The 18,453-nt window shown below is 31.6% G+C and overlaps 1 protein-coding gene and 2 non-coding genes across 8 annotated transcripts in view; 1 reads left to right on the forward strand and 2 right to left on the reverse strand.

Moving 5' to 3' along the window:
* Positions 1-1,438: 1,438 nt before the first annotated feature.
* On the forward strand, positions 1,439-1,630 carry LOC130894672 (U2 spliceosomal RNA). The gene has a single exon (XR_009059368.1). It is a non-coding gene; the product is annotated as a U2 spliceosomal RNA (small nuclear RNA).
* Positions 1,631-2,915: 1,285 nt separating this feature from the next.
* Positions 2,916-3,079, reverse strand: LOC130894671 (U1 spliceosomal RNA). Its single transcript, XR_009059367.1, has one exon. It is a non-coding gene; the product is annotated as a U1 spliceosomal RNA (small nuclear RNA).
* A 3,817-nt stretch (positions 3,080-6,896) lies between these two features.
* Positions 6,897-18,453, reverse strand: part of LOC130894015 (uncharacterized) — a 214,097-nt gene continuing 202,540 nt past the window's right edge. For 4 of the 6 annotated variants that reach the window (XM_057800520.1, XM_057800522.1, XM_057800524.1 and 1 more), the window contains 3 exons: positions 17,946-18,091; positions 15,357-15,450; positions 6,903-7,210 (listed from right to left, as the gene is read on the reverse strand). In XM_057800520.1, the coding sequence (XP_057656503.1) occupies positions 7,165-7,210; positions 15,357-15,450; positions 17,946-18,091 (286 nt within the window). In that variant the 3' untranslated portion in view covers positions 6,903-7,164. Of the gene's footprint in view, positions 7,211-15,356; positions 15,451-17,945; positions 18,092-18,453 lie in introns of all 6 variants that reach the window. The other 2 variants (XM_057800525.1, XM_057800521.1) reach the window with 1 other exon arrangement.

Raw genomic sequence — 18,453 nt, forward strand, 5'->3', positions numbered from 1 at the left:
GCATAATATAAGTAGCCAATCAGCACTGTTTCCTAGAAAGACAGTTACTGAAGGCTAAAGGTGGTAAATACCACGGCTTTTTCTACTATTTAACACAGTGGTAAATACTCATAAATATTAACCTGTAGATAAAGTTCTAGTTGGGTTTTTCTTTTATATTTTATCCACAAGTTCATTACTTATAAGGAATGTGGATAATAGTAATAAATAAAACAGATTCGATTGGCCGTGTATTTTTTCCATAGACTAATAGACAATCATATTGTATGCTATTAAATTTTATTTAATATCTGGTTCATTAATCAGTAAGTGCTCTCATCATTTTTGTTTATTTTGAAATCATAGATTTTTTTGATTACGTTTCGTTTTAAATGAAATAGTTCCCTATATTAATAACGAGGAATTTATGGTCAATTATGTTCTGCTTTATTAATCGAATAAAATATAAATCCTATTAATTCCTTTTTTTGATACGCTCATTATAAGAGTGGTTCATCAAAAAATAACTGGTGCACACCTTGTAGTCTTTACATCATGAATACATATAAGGAATGTTGATAATAGTTATAGATAAATAAAACAGAGTCGATTGGATGTGTATTTTTTCCACAATCTAATAGACATATTGTTACGAGAGGGTGATATTTATTTATAGTTCTTAATAATCCCTTATGCCATATACATTCTTTGACTTTTTCGTCAATAAAGTCAATGAGGCAACTTCAGCAGCTTCTCTAATTTATGTTGGTGTTAATGAAAAGTCACTTTCATTTTCTATATTCATTTTTAGGTGGTTCTTCAACATAAAGTTACATATAATATTGAAATACTAAGAAATCTAAACACACAAAAACAATGTTGACAGGTTTGACTCGAATTTATTTATGTTTAAGACAATAGAACATAGTTAAATCAAGCAGACGTATTCTGGGTAGATGCAACATTCGTAGATAAAATTTATTATCATAGTTCATTATTGAAAATTTCATCAAATGCATTGTGTGAAAAGTCCAAAGCGTAAATAATAGTTGGCGCTTCCTTCAAAATTTACTAATGTGGCGCCACCTTTAGTTAGGACCTTCTTATGAGCAAACAGATTTCTGTTTATGATTCTCGACACTAATTTCATCTTTGTTTGCTTCCATATCAGAATACTAGATGACAATGGGTTTTCATGCCATAATAAAACGAAGAATATTTATTTATTACATTCGAAATCTATGCATAAAAGATAAAATATTAGAATTGATGACATAATAGATACTTGTGTAAAGAATATTATCATTTATAATTTACTAAATTTAAAGATATAAGATCTCTTTTATTTTTGTTCGTTTATATAAATTAACGCTAGATGGCAATCCACGTTTTCAAGTACCATATACCGACATATTTTTGATTGTTGCTCATAATAACTATCATGGAACAATATAACTTTATCGCTTCTCGGCCTCTGGCTAAGATCAAAGTGTAGTATCTGTTCTTATCAGCTTAATATCTGATACGCCCCGCATGCGGGGCCAGTATATTAAACTGATTTTTGGAAATTGATGGAGGGTTAAGGGGCTTGCTCCACCTCCGTCGCGGGTTGGCCCGGTATTGCAGTACCTCCGGGATCGGCCCATTTTAATCAATAAAGCACAATTAATCAAATCATAGAAAAGAACTATGATTTTATGTGGTACAAGTTTGGTGGGTTTTTGTTCATTATCCGTGATTTTAAAAATTCTATCAATACTAGTAGTTTCATGAAGTCATCTACCACAATATTCATACTTGTCAAGCATAATCATGAATTATCTCTATTTTATACACATTCTTTACAGCCAAAAATCTTGTTTTTGAAGGTGCAAAAACCACCTTAAATATGAGTATATATATATCTTCATTATTAAAATATGAAAGTCTATCTTCAAGTGGATTAGTATTTTATAAAGAACTATTTTAATCATCTGGAAGTTGTAATGTTCAACGTGTTTTGCAAGGTCAAATAATTATATTGTGTATATTTTTGTACACCAGAAACAACATCTACATTTTTTTTTATTTTCTTTTCTTTAACGGGAACTGTCAATTGTCTCGGAAACGGCTTGTACGATTTTTATCAAATTTTGTGTACAAGGTGCAGTAAAATATTTATACAAATCATTGCGCAGAAAACCTACAACTGAAGACACATCTTTAAATGCTTTTGACATGTTAGAAGTAGATCCACATTTGTGAAGTAGAAAAATTACGAATTTTAGAAAACATACAGTAAAAGCGATTACAGCAGATGCTCAAAATGTTGTTCATTCATACAACAAGCCACGCGATTTTTAGAACTTTGCAATACATTTTGCAACATCCCTGCTCAATTCTTATCTCTATGATAATACATCTTCCAAATCCTGAATATTGGCAGGTTTTGTTTCATAAACGATGTTTTTTAAGTGACGCCTTACAGTCCATCTTCTGGAAAACAATTATTTAGGGTTACCTCACAACACACCCATAGTGAGATGGGGCACCATCTTGTTGAAGCCAAATATTGTCGTTTGGGATATTGTTATTGTCTGAAAATTTCTAGTAATGATTTTTTTTAAAATGTGATTGTAATGTATTATTCCAGCCACATTCAGTTATTCGGGATATTTAGTGTGGGATTCACGCATCCAACGAGGATTGTTACGTGACCAGTATCTACACAACAACGGTTCGTACTTCTGTACAAAGTATTTTGTGAAATGTTTAATAATGAACAAAGAATTTTCTTAAATAGTTCTTCAATAAGCCCATCTGTATGTATACACCCACCCAACTCGAGAGTTTGTTTCCGAATATTTCATTGCACTCTAAGCTCACTCACTATTCTATTATCGATATTTACAACGATACTAAATTATTATTATATACTATGCTTTATTGAAAAACGGATCGGGACAGCGCGTACGCAGTCCCGACTACCAAAAATTACGCGCCCGAGTTATCCGCATTAGGGATAATCGCAGGAGTCAGCCTAATCCATAGTGCAATGAGAAGGCCTCATCCTGGGGGAACCGCCTTCGTGATCACGGTAACCCCTACGCCAGGTAAGTATGATTTCAAAAATATTTGTTACGTATCTACCTTAAATAGTTACATACACGTAGGTGCAAGTTTCTTAATAGTTGCTACTGCCATCTATATTTCGATTATGTAATCTGCTTTTGACAGTACTGTTGTCTAAGTGAAAAGTAGACAAATCGCAGTTTAAAAGTAACATGATAATCATTTAATTATAATAAAAACCTTTACAAAACGTGTTACTATTTAATAATAAAGTCAAAATTAAATATATATTTTAAATAAAATATTGCATATAAAAATATCTAATTATAGTCTACGTTTATGTACGATTCAAAGCTTCGTATAGTTAAAAATTTTCAGTTTTCAGGTTATTATTGGTCTTTTATAATTGTAAACTTCACAGAACAATAGAAACAAGTTTGGACAGTGTAATAATTACTTAATTACTTAATCGTATCATATCGAAAAAACTTAGAAATATTGTTTTGTTTTAATTCTAGTGTGATTATGAAAAATTTGTAAGGGCCGCGTAAACGCCGAAAAATCTGTCTAACATTAATATTCAAATGTCTTAATATTTTAAATCATTTACAAATATTTTTGTAGAAGTATTTTTGACCTAGTGGAATTAGTTAGTAGTACTGAGTAATACGCTTGGTGTTAAGAAATCTACGATTTACAGAATTATCAAAGAGAAATGTGGCGAGTTTCAAACAGCACGTAAATTTCAAATAGAAAATCATCTAAAAAAAACTTGGAAGGAAAGTACATGCGTTCTTCTTTAGAAAAGAATTTCCGACAGTAGACAAAGTTATTGTCACAGTTCGAGCTGAAAAGGATTACTCTAAACTATGGAAACTTTTAAAATAAAGGTTTTCGTTGAATAAAACATTCCACAAAGTCTCTTTGAATAGAAACAATATTGTAGTAAGGAGAAGAAATTACCTAAGGACTATAAAAGAAATGAGAAACCAAAGAAGAAATTTATTTTGTTTGGATGAAACATAGATCAATGAGGGAGATACACTCTAATAAATTTTGGCAAGACGAAATTTTTATAAGTCGTGGAAAGGCATTTTCAAATAATTTATCTACTGGTTTAAAACCACCAACAAGAATGGGGCGCAGACTGATCTAGTACATACCGGCTGATGTTTTTAAGAATGGTTCGAACAAAAGAAATGTGAAATAGTAATGAGTAATACAAGTGTTATCATTGGATACTTTTAGAAAAATTGCCTATAACCAAGTGGTCAAAAAAAGCTTTACAAAATTGGCAAAATTTAAAAAATATTAATCTCCGCTTCTGTGAGAAAAATATGTATTGTGTGTGTTACTATTGAACTGGTATGCATACAAATAAAGAGAAAAGATTTAAGAAAAAATAATTTGATATGATATGATAAAATTCTATTCGCGAAAAGTACGAAATGGGTTGCATCTGTTGATTTTCTTTCAAACTTCAACAAATGTGAACAATAAAGCCAAAATACGAAATAGTTTTGTTGTTTTATAAACAATAGAAAGTGTTTTTTGAAATTTTAGTCTAATAGGTAAAATAATATACCTCTTCAAAGTGCTTTTTTGATATAAAAATGTACTGCTTGTTAAAATCCCATTCTACTGACTAATAAAACTCTTGCGCACGTTTTTTGTGTTTTGGTAGTTTCGAGTAGATATTCAAGTCCCTTCCTCCCGTACTTGTTTGTATATGTTTAATTACATCATTCAGATTAATTTCACATTTTTTTAGGGGTCTGCTTCCGACTCCAATATATTTCTTGATGTTAAAAAGGATTACTTGGATTTTCGTGATTTTTAGGTCAATTCTTAAACACAACTTTTTGTTCTAACCACACAAATACTTTTAGAAATTAACGGAAATTACAAAAATAGAGAAAACCTTAGCAAAATCACTGAAAACACTTAAAAAAAAAAATTAAGCAGCATCAAACAATTTTACAGATTGTATTGTTGTTCACAGCTGTAGAAGCTAGATTCAGCGCCATCTAGTGATACGTGGCTTTCGCCAATACACAAACAAAAATCTGTTTTATTATTAAAAAGAATATCATATGTAGTTTCGAGAAAATGTTTAAAGTTTCAGAAATAATTCCAGTATAATAACTCGTTCCATTCGGCTAGTTTAGATGCTACGTCACAGAATCTTCTGTATTCTAAGGGTCTAAGCTTTGAAAATATGCAAAAAATCGATATTTTCAAATTTCTAGACTAGAATACCCCCTTAAAGTAAGTTCTTTAAATTTGGACAAAATCGTCAGCCGAAGCGATTGGATTGAATGCCAACGAAAAAATCATACTAATCACTTCAAGTTGATTGGCCAAAAGCGGTGTACACGAACAAAATATTATAAAAATTACGGGTCACAACAATGCTCAAACTCAATAAAACCATACTTTTCTATCCGAATAACCCTCGAACATTTATAAATGCTTTTTTAAACAATTATCAATGTCCTTGGGTTATTACTACTGAGCGACAATATCGTATTAGAAGTGTCAGTGGAAAGTTTGACGTCAAAAAAGTAAACTAGAGTTACGCAATAAATTGAAATAAAAAAAGATGTCCACCACCTGTATTTAAAAGGGTTAAGAGGTAAGCAGACTTACGAAGATATGTTTAATACCCTTGGTGATCGATGTTCTTCGTATGCGACCATGAAAAATTGGTCTGCAAGCTTCAAAAGAGGTAAATTTTCCATTGATGATGACCGATCGGAAAAACCAGAGTCAGTCCTCGAAAATATCGATGCAGTTCAAGACATTTTATCAGACCATCGAATTGGGCTAAAATGGATATCTGAAGCACTGAATATTTCATACGAATGCGTTCATCATATAGTTCAAGTCAATTTGGACATGAGAAAAATTGGTGCAAAATGTTTGAATGTTGAACAAAAGCGTGAAAGGGCAGAAGCATCGCATTCAATCTGTCCTCGATTTGAAAACGATGTAGACTTCTCTGGTTCTCCAAGATTTTGTTTGGTTCTATAGGAGGGTAAGAATTTTTCAATATATCCTCTTATATTGAATGACAACACGTTATGAATGAGGTGTAAGCATTAATAATGTTGGAGCACAAACCAGTGTTAGTAAAATAGAATTGTCTGTCTATGTTAAGTAACAACAACTTCGCAAAGTCAACTACCTATCTGGGTGGTATACAGCTTTCCTTTTTTGGCTTTAAAAACCTTGAATGTAAGCATCGTTTTCATTGTCTATGTATTGCCTCGCACTAACAAAAGGTAGAAGTACGGAGCTTTCCTTTAGTTCCTTACAGAAGCAATAAGAACTGACGGGAGTTTCTTCGATGTTCTCCAAATGGTAGTTCATCCGACAGTGTCCAGTAGCTCTCCTTAGCTCGACATTGTTCCATGAAAGGAGACCAGTTGGTGTAATATTATTCAATTTGCCGAAAAAAAGCAAGAAAAGTGTACATTTAATTTGAATTGTTTGGTTGGATCAATCACTATGAGGAAGCGATAACAATAAATACTATTTTAATTTAATGCAAGCATATTTGTTTCTTTTGTGAGAAAATTTTACCCTTCATTTGGGCCCCCAACTAATTTTGATACAGGGCAGCTCCAAAGCACGATACGTAACTGTTAGACGGTGTATGTTTTGATTATGACTTTACTGAAACCACGAAACACATTTGATTGGACTGAAACTTCATACGCGTTGTTTACAATAATCAAAGTGCCCATACATGGAAGGTTTCATTTGACCAGTGGCCCTAAAGTTTCACAAGCGGAAAATTAGTAAACCTTAGCGTTTGTCTGACGTATGTTACGAATTGATAATTCTACAATGAAACTAAAAAGTATTAATAAACGTTTATTGTATAAACATCACAAAACCAAAAAGCAGTTTACAATCACAATTATTGGAGATAATATTCAAATAATAAATACAAGTAAAAACAATAATTAACACGACTAAAACAATAACATGAAGCATTAAAAAGCATTAATTTACAATAGTTTTTAGGCGAAAAAGTGAAAAAACTTCAATGGACTTCGTTGATGAAATTTCAAATTCTTAGGAACTTTCATTTTCGCATATTGGGAGTAATATAGTGAACCCAGCTTATCAATGTTTACTACTTCCTTCAGAGCGATAACACTTTTTGATATTCCTGAAAAATACGAATAGTGGGTGAATTGTTTGTATTAATAACGAAGATATTTGAATAATACAGAAAAGTTTCCAAAACACGTAGCCATTCAAACAGATTCAAATTTCAAATCAAAATATAATTACAAATATATTAATCTAGTACAATAGAGTAAGTTTTTTAGTTTCCAAATTACAAAATTTTGCAAACAGTGTAAAAATCAGTGCTTCAAAATATCTCTTACAGTAAATAACTTTCTCGAATTTGAAATGTCGGATGTTTCTCTATAAAATGATTAGACATATAGACATTATACGAGGATATTATTGAAAAATTCTTGGTCTACTATAGAACCAAATAAAATTTCATTGTCAAAATATTTTATTACTCAACATATTCTCCTCTTAATTGGATACATTTATTACAGCGAACCTGCAACGTTTCTAGACCTTTCAAAAAAATGTTTCTTCTTGCTCTGCAAACCAGAACTCCACAGCTTTTATTACTTTTTTTCAGTTGAGGAAAGAGATGATAGTCGGTCGGAGCCAAATCTGGTGAATAAGGGAGTTGTTCTAGTAATTCAAACCCTAAATCACGAATTTTTTGCATGACAACATGAGATTTGTGTGCAGGGGCGTTGTCCTGCAAAAACAAAATACCTTTGGATAGCTTTCCTCTTAATTTTTTCCCGTAAAGTGGTCAGTAATGTCGAATAATAATCTCCAGTTATTGTTCTATCCTTATCCAAAAAATCAATCATGATTACTCCATGGCAATCCCAAAAAACTGAAGCAAAAACTTTTTCAGCAGATTTTTACACACGAAACTCTCAAATCTTGGAGAAATAGGGTGTCGCCATTCCATCGATTGTTGCTTCGTTTCTGGATCGTAGAAATATACCCAAATCTCATCCATAGTAACAATTCGGTTTAAGAAGTCTACATCGTTTTCAATCGAGCACCGATCTTCTACCCTTGCACGCTTTTGGGCAACATTCAAACATTTGGGGATCCATTTTGCAGCAATTTTTCTTTCAATGGAAAATTTACCTCTTTTGAAGCTTGCAGTCCAATTTTTCATGGTCGCATACGAAGAACATCGATCACCAAAGGTATTAAACATATCTTCGTAAGTCTGCTTACCTCTTAACCCTTTTAAATACAGGTGGTGGACATCTTTTTTTCTTCTGATTTATTGCGTAACTCAGGTTCACTTTTTTGACGGTCAACTTTACACTGACACTTCTAATAAGTTATTGTTCGTTGCTATGGTAACGCAATATTTTGTTTATGCAAGGAACTGATCTAGGCTAACTAGATATCAATACATAACTGACAATTTATATTCAACAAACATTTTATGTTTATATGTTAACCGCCTACTGACAGACGTGGTATATTTTTTGGTTTTTTACTGTTTTAAAGCTTGAAGCACATACATTTAACGCTGCATTAAAATTGTACTACGAGATCTCAGTTGACGCTTTAAGTCAGCATCGGGCGTCAAAATGAAATTCCACCTTAAATCACCAATACGTTCAGGACTTCATCGTCGCTCTTGAAGCGTTTGACATCTAAATGTACCCTTAGCTTAAGGAAGAGGTGATAATCGGTTATACGGGGAATGGGGCATAACAGTTCATCGAAATTTCGTTAAAAACTCCAATGTTTGAAGAGCGTTACTCACTCCGTCAGTCGGTTTCTTCGGCGATTCTGGATTGTTCGTTAATTTCCTCAGATTTATCCAGGCACCTTCGTTCGAGGTTCAGGTTCATTTAGTTTCTTTGATAAAACCCTCGTATTCTTTTGGGATTCGAGTGTACCTACTGATACAATAACATTGATAATTAAATAAAGTTTATCGCATTAGAATTTTAACTAATCTATCTTTGAATTATATTTTTTATACTTTATTACAGTTCAACAAGTTGATTTAACTTTTGTCGGGAGTTGGAATAAAATGAATATTGGTATTGGACAAATTATTTGGAGAAAAGAAGGAATTATATTGTAAGCAACGTAAAAATTATTTTCTAGTTGCTTTAAATATAAGATAAATTGAAAAAATTGAACGTTTCTTCATTTATAAAACATCCGACGATATCTTAAGATTTTGGGCGTGTTTTGCAAACTTTTTTCATACTAGTATTAAATTAATTAAAAGATCTATTTCTATAAATAATATTTCATATAAATATTAGACTACCATATAATATACGTTAAAACTACATTAAATTTGTTCTACAATTAAATCTACATTAGGTAGGTTCCACAATAGTATCTACAATTACTGCCAGATGGTATGGTGAAAATTTGTTTTATTTAGATGTTATAATCTTATTTGAAATGATGATTAAGCGAAAGATGTCACTAATTTCTCTATTATTAAAAGATTTAACATAAATAATTGTAATTGAATGATTCAGATTCTAATTGTTAGTAAAAAGAGAGATTTAGAGAATGAATGAATGAATTATAAACAATTAAAAGTAGCAGACGTTATAGCAGTGTCCATGCCAAGTGAAAACGCAAATCATTTAACCTCAATTATATCTAAACTTCTTGAAGCACTCCTCATATAAAGGGTGTCTCAGATATGATATCAGTTTCCAATGTTCTCTTTGTTTATTGAATAATCATACAAGAGGAAAGCCTTAATATTCAAAGTATATCCCATCGTATTGTATGGTTCCAACCCAATATTCAGCAAGCTGATTGAGAACTTGGATGTAAAACATTGTTGCACTGCATGTTCAACATCTCCTTGGATTCAAATTTTTCCCATGGATCTGAATAAATGGTAATATGACGGTGCAAGGTCCCGACTAGATGCTGGATGTGGTAGAAATTCATTTCCACCAAGCTGTTCGATCTTAGTCCATGTAACTTTTGCAGTATGTAGTTTAGCATTATCTTGTTGTAAAGGTCGCTTGATGTGATGCAAGACAACGTGAAATGCAATGCAACACACAATATTTTTTTATCAAAAACATGCGCGGATGAAGTTCAGTTTATATTTCTTGCGCTTGCAACGTTATCGGTTTGGTGCTATTTTTATTGCGTGCAAGTTGCAATTCTAGGGAGATCTTATATTTTATTTTTCTTAGGAGACCTTCAAATGTTTCTTCACCTATTCTAAAATGATTTTTATATGTTTTCTCATCTGATTCTTTAGCTAAACTCGTATTTCCCCTTGTTCGATCTAGCCAGGGCCTGGCAAGGTAGCAGCAGATATAAATTATTGTCAGTGATGCACTGACTATTTTTTCTTGCTGTCTCACTTGTTATTTTCATCTTTAAACCGTTCACAAAATATTAAATAAAAGGTTTACTTGTACTTATAGACTTTTGATTAGCTGCAAATATGATTGGATGGCAAGGGTCTTGCCTAATATCAAGCGACGCACAGTATTAGTTTGTTCAATATATTGTATGCAATTTCTTGCATCATGTCGAGCGGCCTTAAGAGAACTTGCTTTCAGTTAACTTAATCTATATATTTATCCGATTAAACCTCACACATTTGAATCATCTGTCGAAGTACAATGAACCTTCATAATTCCATCACACAACAAGACTTTCTGCTCGAATCGACCTCTCTTCTGTCTGAAGGACAGTTTACTTTGTAAGTGCTGCTATAATTTATCCAATGTTAATTGCAGAAGACAATCAATATTTCATAAATACGCACGGCACACCAAATTAAGGAATAATAATGTTTACTCCCCGTATAAAATTCGGTAAACATCTAACAAATCGTCAGTCCACGTGGACTCATCATCTCCACTGTTCACCAATGAAAACATCGAATCGTAAACATAAATGCATTTCTATTGGTCGAAGCTATAGGAAGGCGTATGTACACAATTTCTTTGAACTATTCCTCCTGATAGACAGTCTGCGATAAGCAGTGGTGTGGCTAGGTAATATATAGATATATGGCGTTATTTAGACCATGGACGAATCAAGTCAATGAAACATGTAAAGAAAAACTGACAAAGCTACTCAAGATTTTATACGGAAGACGATTTATAGTTTATATAAGGAGAACAGGGCTGTGATATTAGAAGTAGTACAGCAAAAGGTTGCAGATTATCCGGAATACAATTATACCAGTTTAGAAACATTGCGTAAAGTTTTGTCAGCATGTGGTTTTAAACACAAAAAACTGAATAACCGAATCGTCAGGGATAGTTGGATGGCGACAAGATTATTTGTCTCAGATCAAAGACTACCAAAGTTCTAATAGACGAATGGAGTACAAAAAGGGCTCAGTTCACGTCTGGTATTCTGTTTAAACCGAACGCCCTTATAGGCAGGTACAATTTACTCGTCTAATTTAATATTTAGTTTTAGCAAGTTAACGAAGTTCCAAGTAGGACTACATTTAAGTGCATCTGAATATACATATTTTTTTAAAAGTATTTATAAAAATAACAAATTTATAATACGAGGTATCTACCCCTATAGTAGATCAAACAAAACTGTCGACAAGGGTTTTCATAATCTGCAATTAATATTGGAAAAACTATGCGGTGGTACTGTAAACAGTGTGTTCAGTATAAATATCATCAACGCTTTTAGATATTTTATGTCATCACCTCATTTTGTTTTCACCATATTTTTGATCATATATGGTAACGTAGCAATTTTTATTCAACGAAATTATTTCTTTAGAAAAATAGACGTCTATTCAGGTAATGATCTTGTTTTGAAATTACAGTGTTGTCGGTTAATTAGATGAGATTATTTTCTAGATTAGCTTACTGTTGAGTGTTAAATAGATGAATTGAAATATCACCAAAGTTTTGAGGTGTACTATAGAATCAAATGCTACTGGCTTAAAACAAGAAAAATAAATTATAGAGAGCAATCTGTGCCATCATTTTTTATGTTAGTAATGTTTATAACAATCTAAAATTTCGTGTCATTTAAAAATTATTTTCAAATTCTTACTCAACGTTAAACATTTTTAGAACAGTTAGTAACTAAATAGAAATAGAAAGCTCATAAATGGTAAAAGTAAGTTTTTAAGTAAGGCAGATTTATTGATTATTATTTATTAGATCTGGATATACGACTGCTAACCCTTAATTTGGCAGTGTATTTTGCAAGATACATGATTTTTTGTTTAAATTTAGCGCGTTTATTTTAGTTCCATTATCTACCGCATCGTCTCTTCAGACCTTGTATAGTAGCTTCCATGAGTTTCCAACACACGCTTGGTGTGAAAGTGAAAGTTTGTTTATTTTGCAAATTGAAACAGTGAAATCAGCATCATCCAAAGAAATGGCGTCGACCTCCTGTTGGGTAAGTTTTAAGTCAATTTACTATTATTTATCATCTGAATTCAGCTTTTTAAAATTATGATGCGCTTGTATTGACATGTAAACATCTGTTTTGAACAAAAACTAGTTCAATTCAATTGAAATTGACTTAGAAAATTACGTTTTATCCTCCGAATCCTGTAGCGATACATCGCCAATTTGGTTTAAGATTTTTAGAAGAAAAAAAGTTATTACTTCAATAACTATAGTAAATTAACGTGTTATTTTTGTAGAAATCATATTAATTTCAAACAATCGAGTATAATTAAAAAAAATTCAAATTCATTTTACCTCAATTCAAAATTTATTTAGTGTTATTATTTTGGTTTTAATTTTATTCAGTCAATTTGTTAGCATTTTTGTCTTCTCAACCTCATTTTGATGTTTTTTCTTTGTCAGAGCCAAAATTTTACTTCAACAGCCAGCTTCATTACTTCCTAAGCCAAAGGTGGACTCTGAAGATGAGGCAGAAAATTTGGAGGATGAAGATGTATTACTTTAGGAAGCGAGCAAATTTTTAGATGTAACGTTGAAGAACGTTTAAATGCAGAGGATGCATCACAAGCTCCAGAAGTGTCAAAAGATGAAACAATGATAGATGGGTCGATTGGTGACGAACTGGTACCGGTAGATGAATTGTACAGATCTCCTAAAGAGATATCTTTGTCCATTTTTAAGCAGAATGAGCCAGAATCACTCACTGATAATCTAGTTACCACCTCACATCCGTCTGGAGCAACTCGTTCTCGGAGACATCAACCTCAAACCAGAAAACCAACATATTTTATTTTTTATTATTAATTTTAATTAGCTTGAGGAAAAAAATTGTTTTAGGTTTAATTGTGATATTTATGTAAAAATAAAAGGTTTTATTACTTAAATTTATGTGAGTTTCATTACTTCTACCACCAACCTTAAACCAGCTTATTTGGCAATGTATCATACAAGAAACATATTGCATATCTCATCCAAAAATGAACCCAAATTTTTCAAATTATGATTTTATCTTATTTAGACCTTAAAGAAAAATTTTAACAAAAACATTTTTTTAATCAATAAATTAGATCCTTGCCAAGTTGAGGGCTAACTGAGTTATAGAGCATTATATTCAAAAACTTTTTTCTCCCTGTGCTTCAAATCTATTTGACATATTCTTTCTGTTTTTAAATGAAAGCTAAAACAACAGAAATTAGCAGCTTTAGATGGTAGAAAGATTTTTTAATTAACAAGAACAAAAATTATAAAATCCTAATAGGGTTTCTTTATATCTACCAAGGTCACTCAAAATTAATTTTTTTAATTGGATTTTTTTTCAGTTAATATTGGCATGGTTGATGATGAACAAAAGAAAAGATTCCCCCAAGACATTAGGATTATAGAAACTCCATATCAAAGTAATTGAGAACAAAAAATGATGCTTATTATTGAACCAACGCGAGGACAAGGCTGTTCATAATATTCTTAAACATTTAAAACTTAGCTTAGGAATATATGTTTTAGTCTCAGAGAAACAGAGGCCATGAAAGAAAATATATATTATGGATAGCTATTAGTCATATACAATATAGTTATAAAAGATATATACAGTGGTATATAGAGGTAATCTAGAAATTGTATTTGGTGTAATTAAAAACCCAGTGATCCAGAAATTATCGTTCATTTTCCACCTTGTATTCCCGAACATAAATTTCTAAAATAACTTTGAAATGTCGAAAATCAACCTTGTCCTCGCGTCGGTTCATATCGGCTTTTTATGACCTTCGGGGTTAATAACAACCACAATAAACTATAATTAACAAATTTTGTTAGGTCATATTTCATCATTTTTCAGAACCAAACATTTACATTAATCATTTCAAAACATTTTTATAGTTCTGGGCAGTAATTGTTGGAAGAAATTAATAATAAAAAGTATTTTCATTCTAGTTTTTTCATTTCTTTCCGATACTATAACAAATTTATAGGTTTAATAGTTTTTTTTATTTTCAAATTCTACTCTGCAAAATTAGTTAAAGTCAGCTAAATTGATTTAAATAGAAATCGATCAGTGTAATAAATGATTTAAATTATTGTTACGAATAAGTTCGCAAAATGGTTTCCTAGGCCGGCCCTGTCAATCTACTATGGAATTTTAAAAATTCGGTGAACTCCCGCGACTTCTTTAAAAATTTTTATAAATGGCGGAAGCACCTTTGATGTTTCCTTTTAGAACTTTCTATTATAGCGGACGGTTTATTTACAGTTTTTCTTTTAAATAATTTCTATGAAAGTCTGGTTATTTATTTCTTTTGTTTGTTTTTGTTCCAGAACTTTGTAGAATTTAGGTATTTAGGTACATAAATGATTTGTGTAAACGCAGTAAGTTAATTTTAAATAAATAGTAAAAAGAACGAATTAGTAAAAGTAATCGCAGAAATTATTTGAGTTTATAAGAGAATTATTGTAAGTTAAGTGTATAGAATAGTGTGTAAATAAATTAAGAACGGAAGAGACAGTGTTTATTAATTTACCCCACGAATAGAAAGGGTGTAAATAAATACGAAAAACGTTACATCATAATTTTTTGAGAAAGCCATGTCCTAATTTAATTTAATGAGCACAGAAGAAATATATTCTACTCTGTAATCAATTTTTTTATTCAAATGTTCCAAATTTGGAAAGAACATCAAAAAATCTGTCTTACTTTATAAAATAATTCATAAAAACTGCCCTTTTATAGATACTTATTGTGTATTTTTGTCTACCTAACATAGTAAATGTCATGAACATAAGCACGGACAGTCTCTGTCTTGCTGCCTGGCATGCATATTTCGACTTCTATTTCTACAAACTGGTACATACGCTGTTGATATTCGATGTGTCACCGTCTCCTTATGAAGATGTGAAGGTTGTTTGGCAGATTTTTCTCTGTCAGATCTTGTTGAAGAAGTCATTGCTAAAATTCGAAAAATCATATTATTCATTTCAAAAGTATATCACTTTATGGAACGGAAAATGCTTACTATGAACATTAGATTTTGAAATATTTTGAAAATCGTTGTTTGCATTCAAAGTACTGCAATTTGTTAAGTTAACCAAGGTTTATCCTTCGATTTACCGGCTTGGTCAATTGGTAAGTGAGTAAACGAAGAGGAACAAAAATATACTTGCGTGCATATAAAAAAAGGAATATGCTGTTTGAAAGACAACTTAATATGCTTTAATATGAGTATAGAATTATCATTAATACTTATAATTTATATGCGTAGCAACTGGTAAAGAAATGAAACGTGTTTATGAGGTGATTGCTACGAAAATATCAAATTTGTCAAATATTAAAATCATTGCGTTTGCAACAGAAATTTTCGTATTATAATCGTTTTTTATAATCTCAATAGTGTTGAAGGGTGTTAGTTTAATGCATACTACACCACAAAAACCCACCCGAGTTATTGTTTTAATCGAAAATGGACTCGGTCAGCTAGCTGTTGTTGGACAATTGATTATGACCCGCGCAGCGGTTCGAAGAGTGTACCAGCGTTATGAGGAGACTGGATACTTTCATAGGCGACCTGAAATAGGCAGAAGGCGATTTACAACTGCTCGTGATGACCGCTTTATTGTGTCAACAACATCAAGAAGTCGTCATTTTAATGCCGTTCAAGTCGGTAATATCGTACGTCGATAATATAGTATTTAGGGTTTGAACTTAACACATTACTGTATGTTAGATGGCGCTGAAGTAGCAAAATGTTGATATAACACCGACATTTTAAAACATATGCAAGGAGAAATGAAGGAATATTTGTCGATGAATACGGAACTAAGTACTTCATATCCTGTCGAGTTTTTAAATTTCCTTGAATTGTAAGGTGTACCATCACATAAACTTCAATTTAAACTAGATGTGCTCCTCGGCTATGTAATGGAACAAGGCTTCTTATAACAAAATTGGGACAGAATATACTTGGTGCTACTATTTTAACAGGTGTCGGCAAGGGAGAAAGTGTTATCATACTTCCGATTCCAATTATTCCAACTGACCTTCCTTTTCAATTTAAAAGATTCCAGTTTCCGGTCAAGCTTAGCTTTGCCGTTACTATAAACAAAGCACAAGGGCAGACGTTACAGGTAGCAGGAGTGCATTTAGAAAAGCTATGCTTCTGTCATGGCCAACTATATGTAGCGTGTTCACGTGTATCTAATGCCCGGAACTTACACATATTTCCACCCAAAGAAAAAACTTATAATATAGTCTACAAAAATATTCTAGATTAATACTCACTCAAATATATTTTAACATTTGTTATTGTATTTCAATAAAGCTTGTTTTGAAACTTCTTTGTATGTAGTAATTTATAAAAATCGATAATACTAACCAAGCAATAAAATAAAGTTGTCATATTGATATATTTCTATTATAATGATTTCTGATACTTATTTAATGGATTCGATGCGAGCCAAGCCGCGGGTAAAAGCTAGTAATTACATAAGTAATTAATAATTATTTCCATAATATTATGAATCAATTAAGGTAAGCTAGACATGTTAGATAGAGTAAGGTACCCAATTTCCTCTTATTATTTGGTTTCAAAAGCGTGAATAAAATAAAGAAATTAATGTATATAATTCTGAACTACCTTCTATGATAGTATTATAAGTATATAAAAGCGCTACACGCAGGTATTTTAGGTCCATAGCATAGAAGTGATTTTTTTCTTTCAATCCTGAATTTCTGTCTCTCTCAGTTCTTCCATCACCTGCGTATCATCTTTTCCTTGTTCTTCCTTTTTTCTTGTTCCTCCCTGTTCCATGTCCATCATTTTTTTAGTCGCTCTAAAATCTGGCAGTATCTGGATGTGACCCTGCCACTCTATTCCATATTTCATTATTTCTTTTTCTCAGCCATAATTCTCCTTCCTTTTCATCCCCTAGAATCTTCCTGAGTGTTTTCTTTTCCCATATATCTATCTTCTCTTCTTCTGCTTTGTTAAGAATCCTCGATTCCATAGCTCACTGCTGGTATTCGGCTTTTTGAAGATTATTTTCGAACTTACTATCGCTTTCAGTGCTCCCAATTATTTACTTCCCTTCATTATCCTTAAAAATAGATCTCCTCCCTCGTCACTTTCGTCCTTAATAAACATTCCTTTGTGGTGTTGTCATTATCATGAACTTCAATTTATCTTCGTTGACTCGTAGATTCACTGTCTCTATAATTTTGAACTACCTTCTATGCTATAGTATAGTATTACTATTAGAATTGTTTTCTTTCCCTTCATTTCCTCAAAATTTTTGTCAGATACCGAAAAGTAAATATTAAATCGTTACCTATTAAATGAATTCCAAATAATTCGAAAATTTATTTTCTCATAGTGACCATACTTGATTCACTCATTTATCCATCACTGCTTATGATCTAAATGATAATTAAAAAAAAGTTATAATTACATTTAATTGGTTCCTTCTTTTGCTGAATTTTTCTTTTTGGGTCTTCACTTTTGTATTTCATCCTGTCTCTGGTAGTTTTTTCTGATGTACTTCTAATTGAAGATACAGCCGTCTTATGTCGTATTTCTGGCAAGCTATTATGTATTCTAGAAAACGATAATTTTGATTTTACACCTAGATATAAAAAGCAGAATCACACGAATGATATCAGGCGATTTTTGGTATTATGAATGATGAATGACATACACGTGCGTTTTGAGAAGAAAATTTAAACTTCTTGGTTTAATTAAATTAAAATCAAATTTTTATTTATGTAAGACTTTATTTGGTCTATTTACACAAATTTAGTCAATTAGAAAACATAAAAACTTTTAGCATTAGCGAGATATATTCAGGATTGAAAGAGTGATGCCCCTAAATGTAGGCAGCACAATTTCTTCAAAAATAGGACATGTTTTCTCATGTAGCATGCTATGAATGGGCATAGAAAAAGTATAGTACGTTACAC

This window comes from Diorhabda carinulata, chromosome 5 (assembly GCF_026250575.1).
Source record: "Diorhabda carinulata isolate Delta chromosome 5, icDioCari1.1, whole genome shotgun sequence".
Classification (NCBI taxonomy): Eukaryota; Metazoa; Arthropoda; class Insecta; order Coleoptera; family Chrysomelidae; genus Diorhabda; species Diorhabda carinulata.